This window comes from Nilaparvata lugens, chromosome 6 (assembly GCF_014356525.2).
Source record: "Nilaparvata lugens isolate BPH chromosome 6, ASM1435652v1, whole genome shotgun sequence".
Classification (NCBI taxonomy): Eukaryota; Metazoa; Arthropoda; class Insecta; order Hemiptera; family Delphacidae; genus Nilaparvata; species Nilaparvata lugens.
The window spans coordinates 14,042,233-14,063,304 of record NC_052509.1 but is presented as its reverse complement, the minus strand read 5'-3'; the positions used below and the strand labels follow the sequence as shown (position 1 = coordinate 14,063,304).

General features: G+C 35.3%; 1 protein-coding gene across 1 annotated transcript; it reads left to right on the top strand.

The window, feature by feature from the left end:
* Positions 1 to 1,522: 1,522 nt before the first annotated feature.
* LOC111060147 (39S ribosomal protein L38, mitochondrial) lies at positions 1,523 to 20,883 on the top strand. The gene is made up of 7 exons (XM_039430158.1): positions 1,523 to 1,781; positions 2,528 to 2,683; positions 3,715 to 3,920; positions 4,105 to 4,223; positions 4,959 to 5,117; positions 17,554 to 17,778; positions 20,592 to 20,883. Exons 1-7 carry the CDS (start codon positions 1,646 to 1,648, stop codon positions 20,800 to 20,802), a joined length of 1,212 nt encoding a protein of 403 aa, XP_039286092.1. The 5' UTR covers positions 1,523 to 1,645; the 3' UTR covers positions 20,803 to 20,883.
* The last annotated feature ends 189 nt before the right edge of the window (positions 20,884 to 21,072 follow it).

The window sequence follows — 21,072 nt, the reverse complement described above, 5'->3', positions numbered from 1 at the left end:
AACGATCGAGTGACGGTCTGCTCTATAGCTTGTCGCAGTTCGCACAACGTACGAGGCTTGTTTTCTTATACACGAGACTTTAGAAATCCTCACAAGAAAAATCTTACATCGAAAAGTGTGGAGAATGAGGGGGCAATGCAGATCATCGAATCTAGAGATAACACGACTAGGGAATATGGGCTGTCTTACACGTTTCATATTCTCTGGAGTTTGAACTGTGCGACGTGGTCCCGGTTTCTGCATTTTCATTAAACTAACTCCACTACAAAGGGCATTATCCCTATGGTTATCTCCCTATGGCCATTATCCCGAAGAACGTTAAATCTAAATTGAAAGAGGCGTTGAACGTCTGATACACCACTCCGCTCAAAACTTTCATACACGAAAACGCAATGCTCTACGTTTCACAGGGCATGATGTCAACTCAACAATTAACAAGCATAAATTGCAAGGTAAAACGAGTTATGTGGTGGCCTCGGGTGCTTCAACTCCTATCAGATGCGCAATATCAACTTGATAAACATCGGTTTCCCGTGACGGACCTATTGAAGAAAATAATATTGTTGAATGTAGAAAGTGACAATTTTTGTGTATGGGTTTATTTGAGTAGGTACACTCAAAATAATAAATTTCCCATTTTCCAACGAATTGTTATAGTAGGATTTATTATGTTGGTCAGTAATCTTTACCATTATTCTGTTATATTATTTTTGCTTGTTAAAAATAGTGCAACTCTGTTTGTATAGAGCACGACCCTGATAACAAATAAAACTTTTTTGAATTGAATTTCTCCAACGAATTTAACTCATGCTACATATGAGTTCGAACCGCCTTGACGAGATGAAATTGATGTGCTGTATATAGGTACGGTAGTACAAGGATAATCTGATCTGAATGGGAGAATAGAGAGGTTACAACGCACCCTCAATGAGAGCATGGCTCACTTTGTTCAACGGGATGGTAGTGACTGGGACAACTGGCTGCCCTATGCTCTGATGACTTATATTATTCAGTTCCTCATTCTTCAAGAGGGTATTTCCCATTCTTTCTATGTCGGGGTCATGAAATGGTGTTACCTACCAATGAACCTATACTTCAAGACCTAAAGCGTTGTTCAGTAGGAGAGCATTTGAAGACATTGAAAATGAGACTGGGTGAGGCTTATGAACAAGGTGTCAAGAGTTCCTCAGAAGCAGCAGATAAACGGCTTATAACCGCTAATAAAGGCAAAAAACCAAGAGAATTCAAAGCTGGAGATGCAGTTTATCTGCACAATTCTGCAGTAAAGCCTGGAGAATCGAGTAAATTCAATCTCCCTTGGGTAGGAGTCATTGAAGATGAGAGCTCCGAAGGATTTCATTTTTAATAGAAATTTCTGAATTGAAAATTGGATTTGGTGGATAAAAAATGTTGACACTATTTTTAGGATTTAGAAGTTAGAATATTATTCCAATTCCCGCAAAATTTTTGAAATAAATATCGAATTTTCGGTAAGATATCAACAGACAGAAGTATCGACTTTTTATCGATACTCGATAGTATCTGAAGTCAAAAATAAAGAGAAGGAGAACTAACCTCACATCTTTAAACTACTTCCATAAATGTAGGAGATTTTAATTGAATTTAGTAAGTCTTGATTATAAAAATGGCTTCACGTTTTTGTAAATTAGTGATAAGTGACATAAATTTAATAAAATCGAATAATGTCAGGTTCTATCCAGCTATCAAGGTGTATGGAAAGCCGCCGCATTTGGCCAAGAATTTCGAAACCAAACTTGCAGGTAAATATTACATATTTTAATCAATAATTCTTTTTATTCTAGTAATCTACTATTTATTATTAATAATTCATTCTTATTAGCAAAAACATCATAGGAAAGAGTGTACTATACTTGATTCTTTTAATTTAAAACCAATTTGAAACATAACCTTCAAAATTGAAAAATCAAACAATTTATTATTATTACGGTAAACCTACTAAAGTATTTTATTTATAAATTGAATAAAGAAGACTACAAATAATTGAATAGAAGGACAACTTATTTTTTAGAATAAATATAGAATGACCTGGTCTTAGCTGCCGTCACTTATCTGGTCAGTCAAACTTATCAATTTCAGACCTAGGTAACTTAACAATAATATTGTGTCTGCTCTTTACTTTTTTAATGTATTCAATTGAAGCATATAAATAAAAATTTAAATCTGAGTACCCTTTTAAAATTAGTTTGTCTATTTATATTCAAAAGTAGCCCTAAGGTCAATTAAAGCGTTATATTCAATCATAAAAGTGCACCAGTGCTTATTTTGTCTATCTGGAACTAAAAAATATCTTGGTCGGCCAGGGAATGAATCAAGGTTTTACTCAAGCTTCTAATCTACTAGAATTAAATTAAAAATTTAAATTTATTGAATCACCATCATTAAAAATGATACGGTAGTAAAAATTAAATATAGCACATGGAGTAATAGGCTACTTATATTTATAGATGACATTTGTATTTATTATGTATTGTTAATATTATTACAGAAATGAACTACAAGGATCCAGCCATTTATTACAAAGTTGATATTGGATTGCCGTTTCCAGCGCGAGACCGTAGAGAAATAACCAAAACAAGATTGAAGTTTCTAAGAGAGCAGAGAAAGAATTCAGACATTGAAATTATCTCTAATCGCGGTGAACGTGAGTATGATTATCTCTTTTTTCAGTTTAAAAATATAAAGAACAAAGTTTAAGATTTTATCAACTTATTATATTTTGTTAGATTACTTAACTGTGGGGTAAAGGGTAGTAATTGGGATCACGGTTTTGTTTTTAATTTTGGGTCGTAATACGAATAATGGTTTGAATATATTCAAAAAAGATGCAATATACACAGCCACAATGCAAGACATGCTACTAGACTGGAGGTGCCCCGAAGCTGACAGGCGGGGAACTACAATAGCTTCCCATCCTAATAAGATTTTTAACAGCCTACCTAAACAAATTCAGGGAAACCGGGCTCTTGGTTCTATATCTCAGTGAAAAATAAACTCCTGGGAAACCCACTCTACTCACTGCAGGATTTCTACGAGAAACCTCTTTTTGTAAGTCAAGCATCTCTATATCACGAATAACCATGCATGATATTTTACTTTAATCGGAAAATTCAGACACTGCCTACCTGGAAATCCAAGTCCTTGGCAACGACCTCAATTATCAAGTAAATTTTATAAATTATCAATCGGTTTTTTCTTTTTATTGATGTAATCAAAGTTGATTTGAAAAATTATTCACTTGCAGAAAAAGTGTTTCCCTCTCTCTATTTCACTCTTGGACAGATTTGATCCATAACTTTTCATTCATTTATAGGTCAAATGGCGGCAGCATAAAATTTGAAATTGGAATGCCTTTCAAGCTGATTTCTGGTGTAGAATTCAGAAATGGAATCGAAACTCTACTGGAAGTGCTCGGAATAGTTTTCACTCATGATCCCAATCACCCCAAAAAATTTACACCATGGGGCATTTGGGTTCATGGCTGTTGGAGTGATCGGAAATCTTTGTGCTAGAGAAAATGGTTTAAAATGTAATTGTAATTACTTTAATTCTAATTACTCCAACAGCCCCAATTAGCCCCAACCAATTACCCCAAGAAATTAATATCGTGGGGCAATTGATCCATTGATCCTGAACCATTATTCACAATTATATAAATGTTTATTTTGATTTCAGATATAATCCCCTTAGCTGACGTATCTGTGGAATGGCAGAGAACAATCGGCCCTTTCCATTTGAAGAACGTAGCAGAGCACTATGGGATTTTCAATGATCTTTTCGGAGATGCCTACTTCTATCCGCAAGTGCCATTGGATATTAGTTTCAGGCATGGGGATGACTTAATTCCTGTTTTCAGAGGGAATGACGTAAAGCCGTCCCAGGTTAGCTGAAACTTATTTCTTTATTCTTCCATAATATCGTTGTATTTATATAGCTTTTTCATCCATATTTCTGATGTTTTTATTGAGTTTTCGGTCATTTGACTGAAACATCTCTAATGTAATTTAGTGAATATTTATTTATTTTCAGTTGTTTTCATATATGATTTTGTCTTTTTATTTGCAGGCGACTCAAGCACCTGAAGTGAACTATGAGGCAGATGCCGATACACTGTGGACACTCATATTGACAAATCCTGACGGCCATCTATCCAAAGAAAATTCCGAATACGTTCATTGGTTTATGTAAGTAACTCCAAATTACCATAATAAAAAATATGGTTCAACTAATATAATAAATCTATGTATGGAATCAATCTTAAGATATGAACTTATAAGTTGATCTATGAGTTAATCTATGAACCAATCTAATCTATGAGTTGTAACATAGGAATTCTATCAGTCGCTTGTAGAGCTCACCTTCGTATTATGATTTTACAGTGCAAGTAAAATTTCTTATTTCACTACGCATTGTTTTATCCCTTGAAGCTGAACAATTTTAAAATGTTGAAGATGAAGAAGAAGCTCTTTCAAGTTCCGAGTTTGAGAAGCTTCGTGAAAAAAGTATTTTCTGCAACAAATTCGTCGATAGAATTTTAATATTTTAGTCGATTAATCGACAAATGAATTAGATTTTCTTTTTATAAATATCCAGTTAGGCTATATTAATAGCATTGAAGAGTATTTCTGTATTTCATTAAATTATGACTGTCATGTTGGTATGTTTAATATTTAATACACAGTAGCCTAGTATTTCTTGATTAGCAATGCAATATTAATATTCTACCAACAAATACGTAGTTATAATAATGTTACAATCAAACATTCTGTTTGCTTTGTACTACCATTAATTGATTTTAATTTATCATTTTGACAATAATTATTGTAATTAATCATTCCTGAATGATTAAATGAATTACCATTTCATAGAATTTTATAAAGTTTATAGTTGTCACAAAATGAAAATGTTGTTGATTGCAGAGGCAATATACCTGGAAATGATTTGAAAAAGGGAGAGGTAGTGTGGGACTACTTGCAGCCTTTCCCTCCATTTGGAACTGGCTTCCATCGATTTGTTTTCGTACTCTACAAGCAGGAGAAGAGGATCGACTATTCGAAACTGAAAAAGGCGGCTCCTTGGTAAGTTGATAATCGTATTTGTACAATGTGCTAGAATCTGCTGTATTGATATTTGGGAACTTCATAATGAGTGTTTACACTGTTAAAAAGTAAAATTGACAGCTTTTAACAGTCTCTTCATACACTATTGCCCATAATGAGAGTTAACTTTTTTATAATATATTGTGAATTAAAAAGTTGAATTGACCATATTAACAGTGCCTTCATTCAGTTATAATGGATACAGCTTTCAGTTCGATTTAGCTACTTCATTTCGGTGATAATTGTATAAATATTATTATAGGAACCTATTCAGTTGATATTCAAGCATGTAATACTTTGATATTCATCCGTGCAACGGAACAAGTTTTATTATTCTAATGAAACATTTTCCAGTCATCCTTGATTTTTGAGAAAAATATGCTCCGCAAGGTCAAATCGCTTAACACTATCATATAAGTTTATAATAGTGAGATAGATCTGAACTCATGTAATTAATCATATTTAATTGATAAATCGAAATAGTTGATGGAAATTTTACAAACTTTATAAATACAAAAATAATAGAAATACAATCTACATGAATCTTCCAAGTCTTCATTTTTCCCATAGAGTACATTCATTCATTCAATTATTCTACAAAATACTACAATCATAATATAATTTTGAAATTGAAGGAAAAACTAGGCTGAGCCAGTACTCAATTCAATTCAATTATTAAATTTTATTTCCATAAAAAAAAATACATCAATAAAACATTTACATCTCAATTCAATAACATATTTTCAGGAAATAAATATTCCCTCACATAGACTATTGGTCCGTGTGTGGGGGAAGAATTCCTATCTATAATAACTGTAAAATGAAAAATTCTGCAGAATTCTACCTTAATATTATTCTCACTTAACTATTACAATATTGGAAATATGTTATATAAAGAAAAATAAATATATATTATTAATAATTTTTTTTTTAATAAACAGAGCATGATGTCGTGGGTTTCTTTTATTAAAGACTTAGTATTATGTTGGAGTACCTATCTCCTAAAGTTTTTAAATTACTCATTATAATGTTCAGAGTGCTACATCACAGTACCAGAGTTAACAGAGTTTGAATCAGAATCTACATATAGGGCGAGTTTATGAGGGCTTCTGATGCCTCCCGACCAATACCAAGCAACCATGTGACTATCTTCTTTTTGTAGTTAGCAACACTGCATCCCTCAGCCTCTTTTATTGTGATTGGAAGATTGCGATGAAGTAGGTGAGCAATACGAAATAGGGTTGTTATCGACCGATGTAAAGGTAGCTCTAGGTGTATTAAACCCAAAATTCAGCATATGTCTAGTGGGGTAGTTATGGTTTAGCTGTGTAAAAATTTCTGTTCTGTACGATTTGATAAAAATAAGAAGAGTTTTAATGTAGATTTGTCTTATGTCAAGAACAGGGAATTCGGTGTAGAGTTGTTCAGTAGGAAATCGGATATTTTTATTTAGAATTATTTTGATGAGTGATCTCGGTGTGACAGCTAGTGGATGCAGCGCGGCGGCCGAGAACCCCCCCCCCACGCCAGGACACCATACTGGAGCAACGACTGCACGTAGGCAAAGTAAACCGTCCTACACAGACCCACAGTCAGCACCCCTCCAAGCTGCGAAAAGGCGTAAATGAGTTTTCTAAGCCTGTTTTTAACTCCCTGAGTGTGTGGAACCCAGGATAATTTATGATCAATTATTACACCTAAATATTTGTATTGTTCCACACGCTCTATGACATTGCAACCGCAGTCCACCGACTGCAGGTCACCACAGGAGTGGAGGGCCAGCCGTCTCGGAGCAGGGTCACTGTCACTTCTGGAAAATATTGGCAGATGCTTGGTTTTTTCTACATTTAATGTTAAAGTGTTCTGCTCCAACCAGCGTTTGATTTTGACCAAGTCTGCCCCCGCCTGTTCGTAAGCTTCGTCCCACGTGCAGCCGGACGACACCAATGCCGCGTCATCAGCGAAAAGGAACAACCTGCCACCCGTGGAAACCTTCTCTAAATTATTGATGTATATCAGGAACAAAAGCGGCCCCAGTGTACTTCCCTGAACCACTCCATAGTCGATTCCAGCCTTTTCACTGTTAATGCCATTTATACTAACGTATTGGATCCGGTTCTCCAGGTAGCTTATGAACCACTTCAACGATTTAACACCTATGTAATGCAATTTTGAAATTAACTTTTGTCGATCTATGGAGTCGAACGCTTTAGCTAGGTCCAGGAAAGTAACCAGGACACGTCTCTTATCTCCAATCTCCTTAGCTATGTTTTTAGAAACCTCAAAAAATGCATGAGACGTGCTCCTGTCCTTTCTAAAACCGAACTGGAGATCTGATATTATTTTCTCACGCTCCAAGTAATCAGCAAGCTGTGATTTAACACATTTTTCAATGATCTTAGATAAGGTGCAAAGTAGAGAAATCGGTCTGTAATTAGATGTTAAGTTTTTTTGACCTGATTTATAGATTGGTACCACTTTGGCTATTTTACATGGTTTTGGAAATTTATTTGTGTTGAAGCTGAGGTTAACTATATGAAGCAAGGGAGTAATCAAAGTGGCAATATTGTTTTTAATAAATTTTGATGGTATATTATCCCAGCCCGGCGCAGAGTTGCCCTTAATGCTCCCTACCACCTCAATAAGCTCCTGCCGTGTAACTGGCCGCAGCCGGAACATAGAATCAGCGGCGTGGTCAGCGTCGTCCACCTCAAGTGGACCGGCGGGGTCGAGAGCCTCAGCCAGCCTGCGACCGACTGATACATAATACCTATTAAACTCATTACCTATTTGTTTGATATCTTCGGAAGAGGGGGGTGCAGTGTTACTATGTCCCTCAAAAGCATTCAAGGGAAATTTAGATTTGCCTGTAGGCCGTCCCGCAACATCGTTAACAATGTCCCAGAATCTCCTAGGGTCCCCGTTAGATTCTTGTATTTTAATTTTATAATAATCGAATTTCGCGCGTTTGATTAATGACTTCAATGTATTTCTATATCGTTTATATTTTGAATTGAGTAACACATTTTGTGGGTTTGCTCTGGCCTCTTTAGCTAGTTTGTCACGGCGGCGTATGGATGACAGAAGACCACCCGTAATCCAAGGCTTCAATTTTCTGCTTTTTGCTTTGTGAACATGAATTGTTGTATTTTTCTCCAATATTTCCAGTATAATGCTATTGAAATTGATAGAAGCGGTATCTACATCAGTTGATTCTAATACTCTTTGCCAGGTTTCGTTTTTAAGGGAATCTGTTATATTTGGTCAGTTTATTTTCTTATAGTAGTTTTTATCTGAGTTGTTTGTTTTTGAATCTCTTGAATTGATATTGAGGCATGTGATGTAGTGATCAGTTATGTCTGTCTTCAGTATTGAAGAGTAAACAAAGAGGTTTTTAGGAAGTGAGATGAAAAAATGATCTATACAGGTATTGCTTGTGGGACGAGTTGCTTTATCAATGCATGCTACAAACCCATTTTCATATAAGATATCCAGGTAGCGCTCTTCTTGTAAATTGGGGTTTAGAATGTCGCAATTTATATCACCGGCAATGATTTTCAAGCTCCTTTGATTCGGCGGCGCAGTACTAAATAAGCCCTCCAGTCCGTTGTTAAAAGCTGATAGTGATGAAGACGGGCTGCGATAAATACAGTAAATTTGACAAGGACAGTTAGCCCAGTTGAAAGATAAAGCGAGGCAGGTTGCAACTCCTCCCACAATCAGCTGGTTACTAGTTACTGATAAAGATTCATCGATATATACTACAGGAACGAAGCAACCTGAAGCCCTCAATACTCACAAGGTCACTATCATCTCTAAGCCAGGCTTCTGTTAGAATAATACAGCTATATTTGGTTTTGATTCCATGCAATAAAATTAATAACTCGTCAAAATTTCTATTGTAACTACGAATATTTAGATGCAGCACGCTAAAACTATTCGACCCACGACAATCACCACTTTTATCATTGAAAGCATTGTAATCTACAATATTATTGAATTCAAAACAGTCAATAATTGGTCGCTCGAGATAATCATCCTTATCCATGACTATCTTCTAAATCTCGTCAGCGCACCGGCCAGCTCACATTATTTAGAATTTAGAAAAAAACTAATATACCCTGTATCTTTAAAGCAATCAACAACTGATAAAATTAGGAATATGTAAAGCCTTTTTGAAAGTATTGCATTTAACTTACATGTTACAATCAAGTGAAAAATTATTAGATAAAGTAAACGATGAGAGTAATAAGCCTTAATAATGATTTACTAGCACCCAATTAGATAAGGATTGAATTGAGCTCGCTATAAAGTAAGTAGAATTGATTATAAATAAAAGACATTTATACAATATAAATATAAAATAAATATGATGTTGAAACAATAATTGAAAAACAAGAATCCTTAGAGAAAAAATGACAATTAAAAAGCATCAAAGAGAATAATAAAATTCCACCTAAAATAAAGATATTCATATTATGAAACAAAATATATACATATGATGCTAAATAATCATTGGAAACAAGAATCCATAGGGAGAGAGAGGAAAAAAGAAACAATCAAAAACCTCAAAGAAAGCAATAACATTTCACCCTAATGTTATATGCTTTCACTATAATATTCTCCCCCCCATGTATTACTGTAGTTTCAAGTTTCAAGTTTTTATTGGGCCAGTTGAACATAGAAGTTACATATAGCCAAGTCACAATTCACATTAAAGAAACATACAATAAATTGCACAGATACAATACATACAATAGACAATAATAAATAAAATAAAACAGATCAGTAAAAGCAAATTTACAATTAGATCAGATAATTTAGTCGCATGTACTTGGGTATCAATAGACAAAAAAAGTATTATATTAAATTGACTAGGGTGTTGTGATCAGCAGCAATGAATTCCTCTACTGAGTAAAATTGATTCACAATCAACCAGGATCTAAGTACTTGGAGAAAACGTTTATTCGGCAAGGATCTAACTTGAGTTGGTAGCAAGTTATGGAATTTGTAGCCTATCACAGGGTAGCTCGACTTGGACTTTTCAAGTCTGCATCTTGGTATATATATATACTCTCACGGTTTCTTGTGAAGTGACTGTGAATGTCATTGCTCTTTGGTAGCCTATCCTGCATCTGATGTATATCCTTCAAACATTGATAGATGAACTCATTAATGACGGATAGAATGCCATTTTTAGAAAGAAGGGGCTTACAGTGATCTAAATAGCCCGCCCCAGAAATCACCCGGACCGCTCTCTTCTGAATTAACAGAACTTTAGAAGTGCTAGATGCATGACCCCACAATTTCAAACCATAACTCATCCTCGAATGAAAAAAAGCAAAATAGGCCTGTCTGACCACCGAAATTGGCAGTTCAGACATTAGCCTTCTCAGTAGATAGACAATGCTGCTGAGACTGGAGCACACCATGTCTATATGAGGTTCCCAGAGTAACTTGGCATCAAGAGTGAACCCCAATAATCGGACCGGCTGCAAATACTCACTGACATCAGATAGAGAGAACAGTATAATTTGGGTTTTTGCCTCATTCAGAGACAATCTGTTTAGTGAGAACCAATCACGAGCTTTATCATACAGCTCCATCACATCTGCTTTAGCTTGGGTGACACTCTTATTTGCAGAGAACAAGGAAGTGTCATCCGCATAGAACAGCACATTTCCCGCTAGATAGTAGTGCAAATCATTTATTGCTACAAGAAAGAGTAATGGGCCTAACAATGAGCCCTGTGGCACACCCCGTTTTACCAGAAGAGGAATTGAGCACTGATCATTCCAATGTACAATCTGTTTTCTCTCAGAAAGGTAAGACTCAAACACCCGAATTGCGCATTCCTGTAAGCCATAATGCTCCAATTTCTTTAAAAGAACTGTATGAGGAATACAGTCAAATGCTCGTGAGAGATCACATAGCATTGAAAAAGTTGATTTCCGCTCCTCAAAAGAATTGATAATCGATTCTAACAGTGATTCCACAGCCATGACAGTAGATTTTCCCTTCCTGAAACCAAACTGAGAAGGAGCCAGGAGGTCATGCTCCTCAAGGTATTTATACAGTTGTGCAAATATGATTGCCTCAAATATATTAGCAAAAACAGGAATTATAGAAATTGGTCTGAAACTTGAGGTGTCACAATATGAACCCTTCTTGTAGACTGGAACTGTTCTGGAGATTTTGAGTTGTTCAGGGAAAGTACCGCTAGCTAAACAGTTGTTTATACACAATGCTAATATGGGTGCAATAATAACTATCATCTGCTTGAGCAAATTTGGGGTCATGCCATAAATATCCTTACAATTAGAACTCCTGAAACCTAAAACCGCTTCAATTACATCTTGAGCACATACAGGACTCCAGGTGAATTCAGAAACTATGGCAGGCATGTGAGTAAACTGAATAGTTTCACCGTCATTTGGTATATCTATCATTCACAATCTTCTCAACTGATTCAAGAAAATAATTGTTGAAGTCATCTGCTGTGGCAAATGAGTTGTTGGTCTCTTTTGATGATGGTCTTATTTTGTTTATAAGGGTCCAGGCAGCTTTTATTTTATTACTAGACTCCATAATGAGTTTTGCGTTTGCTTCCAATTTTGTTTCCTTAATTTTATTGCGATACCCATGTCTAAGATTCTTCAATACAATGTTCAGATTAGGGTTTGTTTTACACATGTCACTTACCAACAGAATAAGCTCTCTCAGTTCATTAAGTTCTGGAGTGAACCAATTGCAACTTGGACGGGTTGGACCACCCCGCAGTCGACCAGCATCCCTCCCCGATGATGAGAAACCCCTTTTAGTCTTCACAGGAAACAAAGAATCAAAAAGTTCCTTAAAACTACAAAAGAAAAACGTAAACCCCTCCCTTGCTGACAACGTTGAAATCATATTAAACCAGGGCTCAATTCGATCCTGTAGTGAAGCACAAAAAATCTGAAGACAATTCTCTTTAAATGATCGATACTGGATAGTTTTGAGTGTTACCCCGTCTATAGCAAGCCAACCGAGCTCTCAGAAGGATATGTTTGTGGTCTGATATTTGATCCTTGCTAACATTCACAGTGAAACAATCCGGATCTAAGTTTGTTACAACTGAGTCAAGAGCTGAGCATCCTCTTGTTGCCTCACTTATTAAACTTGTCAGCCCAAACCCCTGCAAAACATTCAGAAACACCCTGACATCCCTTGGTGAATAAATTGCATTGAAATTATGGTCAGTTCCAATCAACACATAATGACCCACAGACAGTGCATAAGAAATACAAAGCTCCAACTTATCAAAAAACAGGTTTGCATCCCCTCTAGGAGACCTATACATCGATGTATCACTATGAGTGATAGCTAGTAAGTTGACAAGTCAAGTGGTTTAATAGTAAAATTATTCCTATTGTTAAAATATACAGCTACACTGCCCCAAGGTGACTGTCTACAGAAACTGCCAGTAAGTGCCAGCCTATCAATATTTTGGTAGAATGGTAACTCTTGTTCAACCAGCCAATGCTCTATGATACACAATATGTCAACATTCTGTGATTTACATAAGATTTCAAGTTCATTCAATTTGTTTCTTAAACACTGCACATTTATAGAGCATAAATTCAATCTGGATTTTTTATTATTATTTCTAGAAGACTCTAAATAATTAGGGCTTGACTCATTTACATGCATATCAAAACTTAGATCACTCTTAGGGGCGCCAGGTCGAATCCTAAAAAAGGCTGACTCGAGTCAGACAATGATTGCTGACCTCCAGAAACATTGAGACAATCCCTTCCATCCTCAAGCAGAGTGTCCACACTTACATGATTCGCCAGATCGAAACCTAGAAAAGGCTGACTCACATCAGACAGAGAATGCTGATCTCCAAATACATTGTGATGATCCTCCACACCAGGGCACAAGGAACTGCCAACTGCCAAACCATCATCATTTAAACCAGGAGAGACTGAAACACTTGACTGCATTGCCTTGCAAGAAAATGAGGACACTCTTGACGAGGGGTGGCCGATACATCTGCTGTCAACACCCCTTATAATATCATTTATTTTATTAGCAGTAAGTAATTTACCCATTCCATTCAGATGAAGTCCGTGGCTTGTATGGAACCGCCTCTCCAAAGTCCACAATTCTAGTACATGAACCGGATACACATCAGTTAAACGTCGTATGAGTGTATTTATAGCAGCTATAGTTTTATTAATATGTGAGCTTCCAGGTAAATCATAGCGGTAGGGAATAGTGGATATGATTATATTACTCTCTATATATGCTTCAATCACCTCAATTAACCCCTGCATGAATGCTGACTTGCAGATCTCATCAGAGTTACTATTAATACTATTAGTACCGCCCAAAACGACGACCCAATCTTTTTGTTGGCAGTTTTTGACCTCATTTGGGGAGAGCATCCAGTCAGTCAAAGCTTCAAGCCTTGCCCCTGGAAGAATGTGGGCAACACAAGAAAACTCATTTGGCAGCAAGGAGCCCACACGCTCACGCAACCCCCTACCATGACTATCAGCCCACAAATGCAGTCTTCTATCTAAACCAAACCCACTAAGCGAACTGACATCTCTGCAGGCAGCATTAATCAAGGAGCATGATCTGCGGAAACTATTCAAAGCCAATTTCGCCAAACGAGCATTTTCCTCTTCAACTCCCCAACATTAACAGAACATTTATCACAAACATTATCAGAATTGTTTCCCTCATTGCAAACACTTCCATCGAAAGAGTGAAGTGAATGTTGTTCGTACTCAAATCCAGTAGACGATTTACCCTTATTATCATATACTGGTGTAGAAGATAAGGCAGCTCCGGATGAAGCCAACAACGGGTCAATTGTAACTAGGTGGGGGCGATCCCGATCAGTATCCTCATCAATGATCACTGATAAATCAACATGTTCAACCGTTTTATTATTACATTGCGGGGGATGATTATGTTTATGTGAAGCAGCAGAATCTATTTCTATTATTTTAGATATTGCTTTGTCAGTTTTTAGAGACGCTTTGCACGACTTTGATAAACAACGCCATTGAATCTCACCAGAAAGATTCTCAAACGATTTTCTATAGGAAAAGTCACGGTAAATAAGCTTGGTGTTCCTTTTATTTGTCAGACTGAGAGTGAAATTATCCGTTTCCCAATTGAGTAATTAAGCAGAAAGAGAACACTACAAGACGTGTCGTAAGTATAGGAAAATTATGCGTTATGATATTGTAGGCTACCTATCTTATAAAGCACACTTATTGATTTCAATCTACTATTGATTTAGGCTATTTAATATTGTGATATATTTTTATAAAGGAAGGCAATAATTCTTAAATAGAGTTATGATACTGTGATTCAATTGGAATCACAGAAGGGTATTTAAAATGCAAGTGAAAACATAATATAAAGAGAAATATGAAAAGGAAAATTGATAACAACAAAAACAGTCAAGCAATATTAAGGTCCGTTAATTATCTATAGGAGTATACTGTCCGAAAACGAGCCCGTTGACACAACAATCACACTTTTCTAGAAAGAAAGTTGCGACACAAAGCAAATGGAGATTCCTTTCAATAACTGACGGGTGGAGTCCTCTCCTCCAGGTCCTTTAGACAATTCACTCTGAATGGACGAGATGTTGGAGTTCTCTTGGCCATCACACGTCCATCGTTTGTCCACACGGAAGCCATCTTGTTCTCCTTAATCATGCTTAATCATAGTGAGTTGTTCATTCAAATAAATTTGGACGTCTGAAAAATCGTTGTCGATTTCTCTCGCCTTCAGGAATCTTTTGTGACGTCTTGCGAGGAGCCATTCATTTTTAACCAGTCTTGACACGAATGAAACTACAATTGACTGAGATCTCGGTTCGCCCCCCCCCCGGACTGGGAGCCAATGGGCAGCGTTGATGTCTGTTTGGTAGTATGTAAGTTTCAGGAGTTCAGCTATGTTAATGATAATGGGAAATACATTGGTCCCTTTTGATTGAATTGGGATGCCAGAAATTACTATGTTGTTTTTCCTAGTTTGTATTTGAAGATCGTGAATTTCTCTCTTCGCAACGGCTAATTCTTGATGCAATTTACAATTTTCATCAGCTAGCGGCTGCACCCTTGTTTCTGTACTGGTCGCTTTTTCGACTATTTCGTCCATTTTTGTTTTAAGGCAAGTAATGTCTTTGTTCATATTACTCATCTCTTCCTGTATGCTATCCAATTTCTTGTTGTTAACGTCCCACTGGTTTTTCATATCCTCTTTTAAGGCAGCAATCGCTTTCACAATTATTTCATCAACCCGCTCGTAGTCGATCGTTGGTTTAACTATGGTGTCTGTCTGCTCACTGCAACACTTTACACATTTCCAAGATTTTTGTGAACCACGTGTAACACATTCACTGACACATGAATTATGAAATTGTGCCTGGCAGCTCACACACGTGCTGCTCCCGTCTTTTGTCGGTGCAATGTCCTTTGTACATTTGTTACACTTCACCATGTTGCTGATTACTAATTTCTACTAAGTAGAAGTTCCACTGATTATTAAATTCCACTAAAATTACTGCTACGAATTAAATTCACTATGATTTTTCACTGTTAACCGGCCGATACGCTGAGACACGCTTAGAAGTTGTTTTTCGACAGCGATAAACTCCGATCCGACTTCATCGGCTGCCCGATAAGAACTGAATACTTTTTAATTTTAACTGATTAATTTTAAACTAAATTAATTTTTACTGAATACTGAAGAACTGGGATACTATTTCTCTCCAAAAATTTCGGTAAAAAGTTAATGTTGTCCAAAGGTTGAGGCTATGGTATCATAACATGTTATTTGTTTTGTGTCTTGGAGTAATGATGTCAAAGTAGACTACCAATTACCAATTGAAAACAATCTTCCATTTTAAAAAATCCTATTCAAATATAGTGGTATCATAATTATATCCCTGATGTCCATCATTATGAAATGAAGTGTCAATCATCTTACACCCCCTATAATTCCCCAATGAAGTGTATCAAGAGAAACTGAATCTTATTTATCAGTACTGATTTAATGCTTATTAATTTATAATTCGTACAATAATTAAATATATATTATTCATAATTTTTCATATTATTACAAAACTGAAATGAATAATTTGAAACTCAAATTCACTTACCAAAAAATACAACATTATGTATCCACAGATATGTTGACCCTGAGTATATAAATAATATAATACAAAATTAAAAATCTATGCCAAATACCGAATGAAACAATGGAATGGTGTTCACGAATATCACATAAATATCACGAATTTATTGAAAAATTACAGTTTGACACTGAAGGTGACACACGGTACTATATATAGGTGCTGAAACATGTATGTAATTTTTAAATAAATTCGTGATATTTCTACATTTTTCCCAACTATATTTTAGAAAGTATCAATTGTAATTGAGAATAGTCATTTGTATTTGAGAAAACGTCAGATGTAAATGAGAATAGTCAATTTTATTTGAGAAGTCATCACTTGTAGTTGAGAATAGTGAATTTTATTTGAGAAAGTATCATTTCAATTTGATAACATATTATGATTTGAAATCGATAAGTTGTCAGTTGAAATTGGGAAATGATTTAAAGAAAACCAGTGCTTCCAGTACTTATATTTTTCATAACTGTACTCATAAAAATAATATGATAATATATTTAATATTCCAATAAAACGTTTAGTTTTTGAATAAAAAAATATTTTCAAGCCCCAAAATCCATTGAAGAATTGCCGAGTTGTTTGATCAAGAGATTCAATTGATTGATGATAAAGGTTCAATTGCGCCTTGAACATAGAGAATTTGATCTTCATCAAGTGCGATATTTCACAAAATATTTGAAGACAAAAGTTGTGTTGCCTATACATAGAAATGATACTCATTAATCATTTGTAAACGGTACAGGGTAAATAATTTCACCATTGAAAATAATAATTTGCCCCCATGCAAAGCCTATGGTAGTAATTGGAATACTGTGTATGTAGTACAGTATCATTTCCTGCTCAAATTAAACCTCTACTGTAGGCTACAGAAGATCCACGACACGTCAATTGGAAAATGTTCTCATTTTCAATTGTTATAAAAATATTATCTTTTTCTATTAATTTATCATTTTCTATAATTTTCTCATTTTCAATTGATATCTTCTCATTCACATTTGACGATTTCTCAAATACAATTCACTGCTCTCAATTACATGTGATGACTTCCCAAATACAATATCAAATATAATTTATACTTTCTCAAATAAAATTGGAAAAGATGTAGACACAATTCCATTGTTTTATTGTATCTGAAGATATATACAGAACTTTTCAATTCTATTTTTCTTGTCTTCATTTTTGATAACTGTATAATTTTTCTCAACGTTTTAGCCTGGATCTGAACGAGAGGACTTTTGTGACGTACGACTTCTACCGAGAGCACCAGGATGATCTGACGCCGGGCGGTCTGGCGTTCTTCCAGTGCGACTGGGACTCCTCACTCACCGACTTCTTCCACAAAACACTCGACATGAAGGAGCCAGTATTCGAGTATGACTTCCCACCACCCTACATCAGAAAACAGGAATGGTTTCCCAGGAGGATGCCGTTCAACATGTGAGTAGTGGTCAACATTTCAAATCAATTTATTCACTAGAAGAGAACAAAGCCCTTCGAGTTGGTGTAGTGCTAGTGAAGTGAAAAAAGTATAAATTAAATAAATGTGTAGCGAAAGAATTTAAAGTTGAGAAATTATAGATTAGAACTGTAGGCTTCACTGGAAGACTTTAGCAATAAAAATTAATGTGTTAGGATAAGAAATAAGAGAACAAAATTAATGGTTAGTCCTAGTGACTAGTTTTAATAGAAATAATACAAAAAAAAATTATTCACAACACACAAAAATAAAATTGGAAAAACAATATAGGCCTACAATAAAACAGTTGCAATAAATATAACACAATAAACAAGACAAATTTCTAAAATGATGAGGTGTGCAGGAACAAAGAGGGAAGATACCTTGCCAACTATGATTACCTATGAAATAGACAGTTAAGGTTTAGCCTATTTATTTATTGGATAAAGCAAACAATACAATAGTCGAAAAAGAAAAAACAGGATACTGCCCAAAACTTATATTCCTTAATTTTGTCTCAAATCGTTCAAAAGGTTATGTAGGTTATGTCCATTTCAATTTCTACACCAAATCATTAATCTTGAAATTACAAATCCAAATAGAACAAACAAATTTAGATAGGTTGATGATAAAACTTTCCAAAAAACATAAAGGGGATATGTGTGAAAGGAAAGTGAAAGAAGGCAGGGCTATCTCTAAACCTTAGAGAAAAGATAGTATAAGAATATATCCCATATATTATGGGCGTTTATGTTCCAAATGATATTGTGTTTTGTGCCTATGTTCCAAGCTAATAGTTCTAGTAGTTGTTTTTCGTAAAGCAATGTGACACAGGTAGTCTCTCATACTGTGCCGTTCTTACACTCTCACCCGGCCAAAACAATAATAATAGATGTCGGCTATGAGTTCACATAAGAAATAAGTTGTAATAAAAAATGTCGGCTTGAGTTGACAAAAAATTGGCTTGTAATTTGGATCATAAACTACCTATACCATGGGATATCTTATGCTATCTTTTTATGTTCTCATGCTATCTTTTCTCTATACATTGATTGGAATTTATAGTAAAATTATATTTTATGTTATATTATACTCTGTCCAAAGAACCATGAGCGCTGGATGATTAAGCCGACCCTCCTACAACTCACACACACAAGTGCAGTTTCTGATTGTGTGTGTGAGAAAAGGGACGGTCTGCCCAAGAATAATATATAGGTATATACACTATCCTTGCGGTCTGCCTACCTGCCAGCTAATGATTATGAATCGCCTTGTGCTAAAAAATACATTTTTCCAACTGTAAACTTTACTCAATTTGTACTCCAATTACTGAACTGTAAATAATATTACTTTCAAAATGAGTCCAAACACGATACACTTGTGACAACTTTAAGGCTGATATTACACTATAATAGGTCTGTCATAATATAAAATATCTGTAATGAAAAATATAACAGTGTTTTTTGAATTCTTCAAGATCTCTTGAATTTGCAGTTTGTCAAGTTTTTAATTAGACCCTGTGAGGAGCACGGGTTACCTGCTAGTGTATTTATAACATATATAAAATATAAACATGTATGAAGGTCCCTTTTCATTATTTTAATTTTCAAGACACTAAAACCGCTTACAGTTGTCACAAATGCATCATGTTTGGACTCATTTTGAAAGGAGTAATATGTAGATTTGAGTAATGAGAGTACAAATCAAGAAAAATTTACAGTTGAATAAATATAATATCTTAGCACAAGGAATAGTTGGTGATAGCTCAGGCATATACATATTCATTCACAGAATACCCATTAGCGCAGGTCATCGATATATAGAATCGATATATGTGTGTAGTATACATAGTATATGGATGGCGTAGGTAGGCCGGGCGTGTGTGACTGCGCTTGGGGGATCGAGGGTAGGCTTAATCACCCAGCGCTCATCGTTCTATGGACAGAGTATAGAGGAAATCTTTCGTATTACTGTGCTACTTATCCCTATTATATTTTTCCATAAAGGACAGAGGAATGCATTTAAAATGCACATATATCAGCTTAGGTGATTGCAATGCATTCATCTAACCGTTAAGCCATTAACTTTCGAAGTCACTTGACAAATAATTTTACAGAAAGAAGTTTTGTCGGATCAGGTGCTTAAGGGTATGATCACATTGGATGCGTATATGTGCAAGTGTACGTCAGATCATGCATGAGTCGAAAAACGAATAAAAATTTCTCTAGAACCAATACTTACGTCTTACTCAAATACTTATACTATAAAAATACTAGATAGGCCTACTACCGTACTATTTTGAATCAACCTATCTTGGCTGGCCACTGATAGCTTTTGCAATTATTGATCCAGAAATACTGCTGATTATTAATTCAAATGTAATTCAACTGAAGCAATGCCAAGAAAACCAATTAACTAATAAGATGACAATGCTATGTTGTTATCTTGAGGCGATTTATTTCCATAAACCTTAATAAACGTACGCGCAACAGGACTTCATTACTGCCTCGTGAAAACTTTGATTCTCCAATTGTATTATTTATAATCCAATCAATAAATATATTTTTTGCTGTATTCTCTTCTTGTTATATGCCTTCGAAAAATTGGCGAGTAAAGCTTGAAGTTTATTAGATAAATTGAATTTCTCACTGATGGAGATCGTAAAACTATTACCTCTGCAAGTTTTGATGGATTGTATGAACTCATTTTGAATTCTGCAAGTATTTAGTCATAGAGCGAGTGTTAATAAATGTTTCTATTCTTTATTTAAATAAACTTTTTTGTTTGCTCGCAGATACCTCGATAAATACAGAGACCAAAAGGAGGTTTCCAAGGACATTCTGTTGAGGAAACTGAAGAATGTGCATCCATTCAAGAAGGCGCCGCCACAATTGCCATTCCCCAATGCTGTGCCCATTGATAAGAAAGTGCCGTCTTGGCTTGTCGACGAAATTAAAAGGGAACGACAAGGGTGGGGCAGAGCTGTTTATCATAATGAAGAATAAATTTTCAAAATATACTCACATAATTCAATTATGTATTGTTATAAGTTAGTTAAAATAGTTAATAAACTACTTTTTACTCTACTGGAGTTGATTAATTGATAAACCACTTTTCACTTCTGTTGAAAATTGATTAATTCAAATGATTAATTCATTTATGAATACTTTTCAATTGATTGGCTGATGAAAAATCGGCTATGACAATGTTTTTTTTTTCCTTGCCCTATTACCATAGGCAAGGAAAGTATTGCCATAAAGAAACAATAGCGTAAG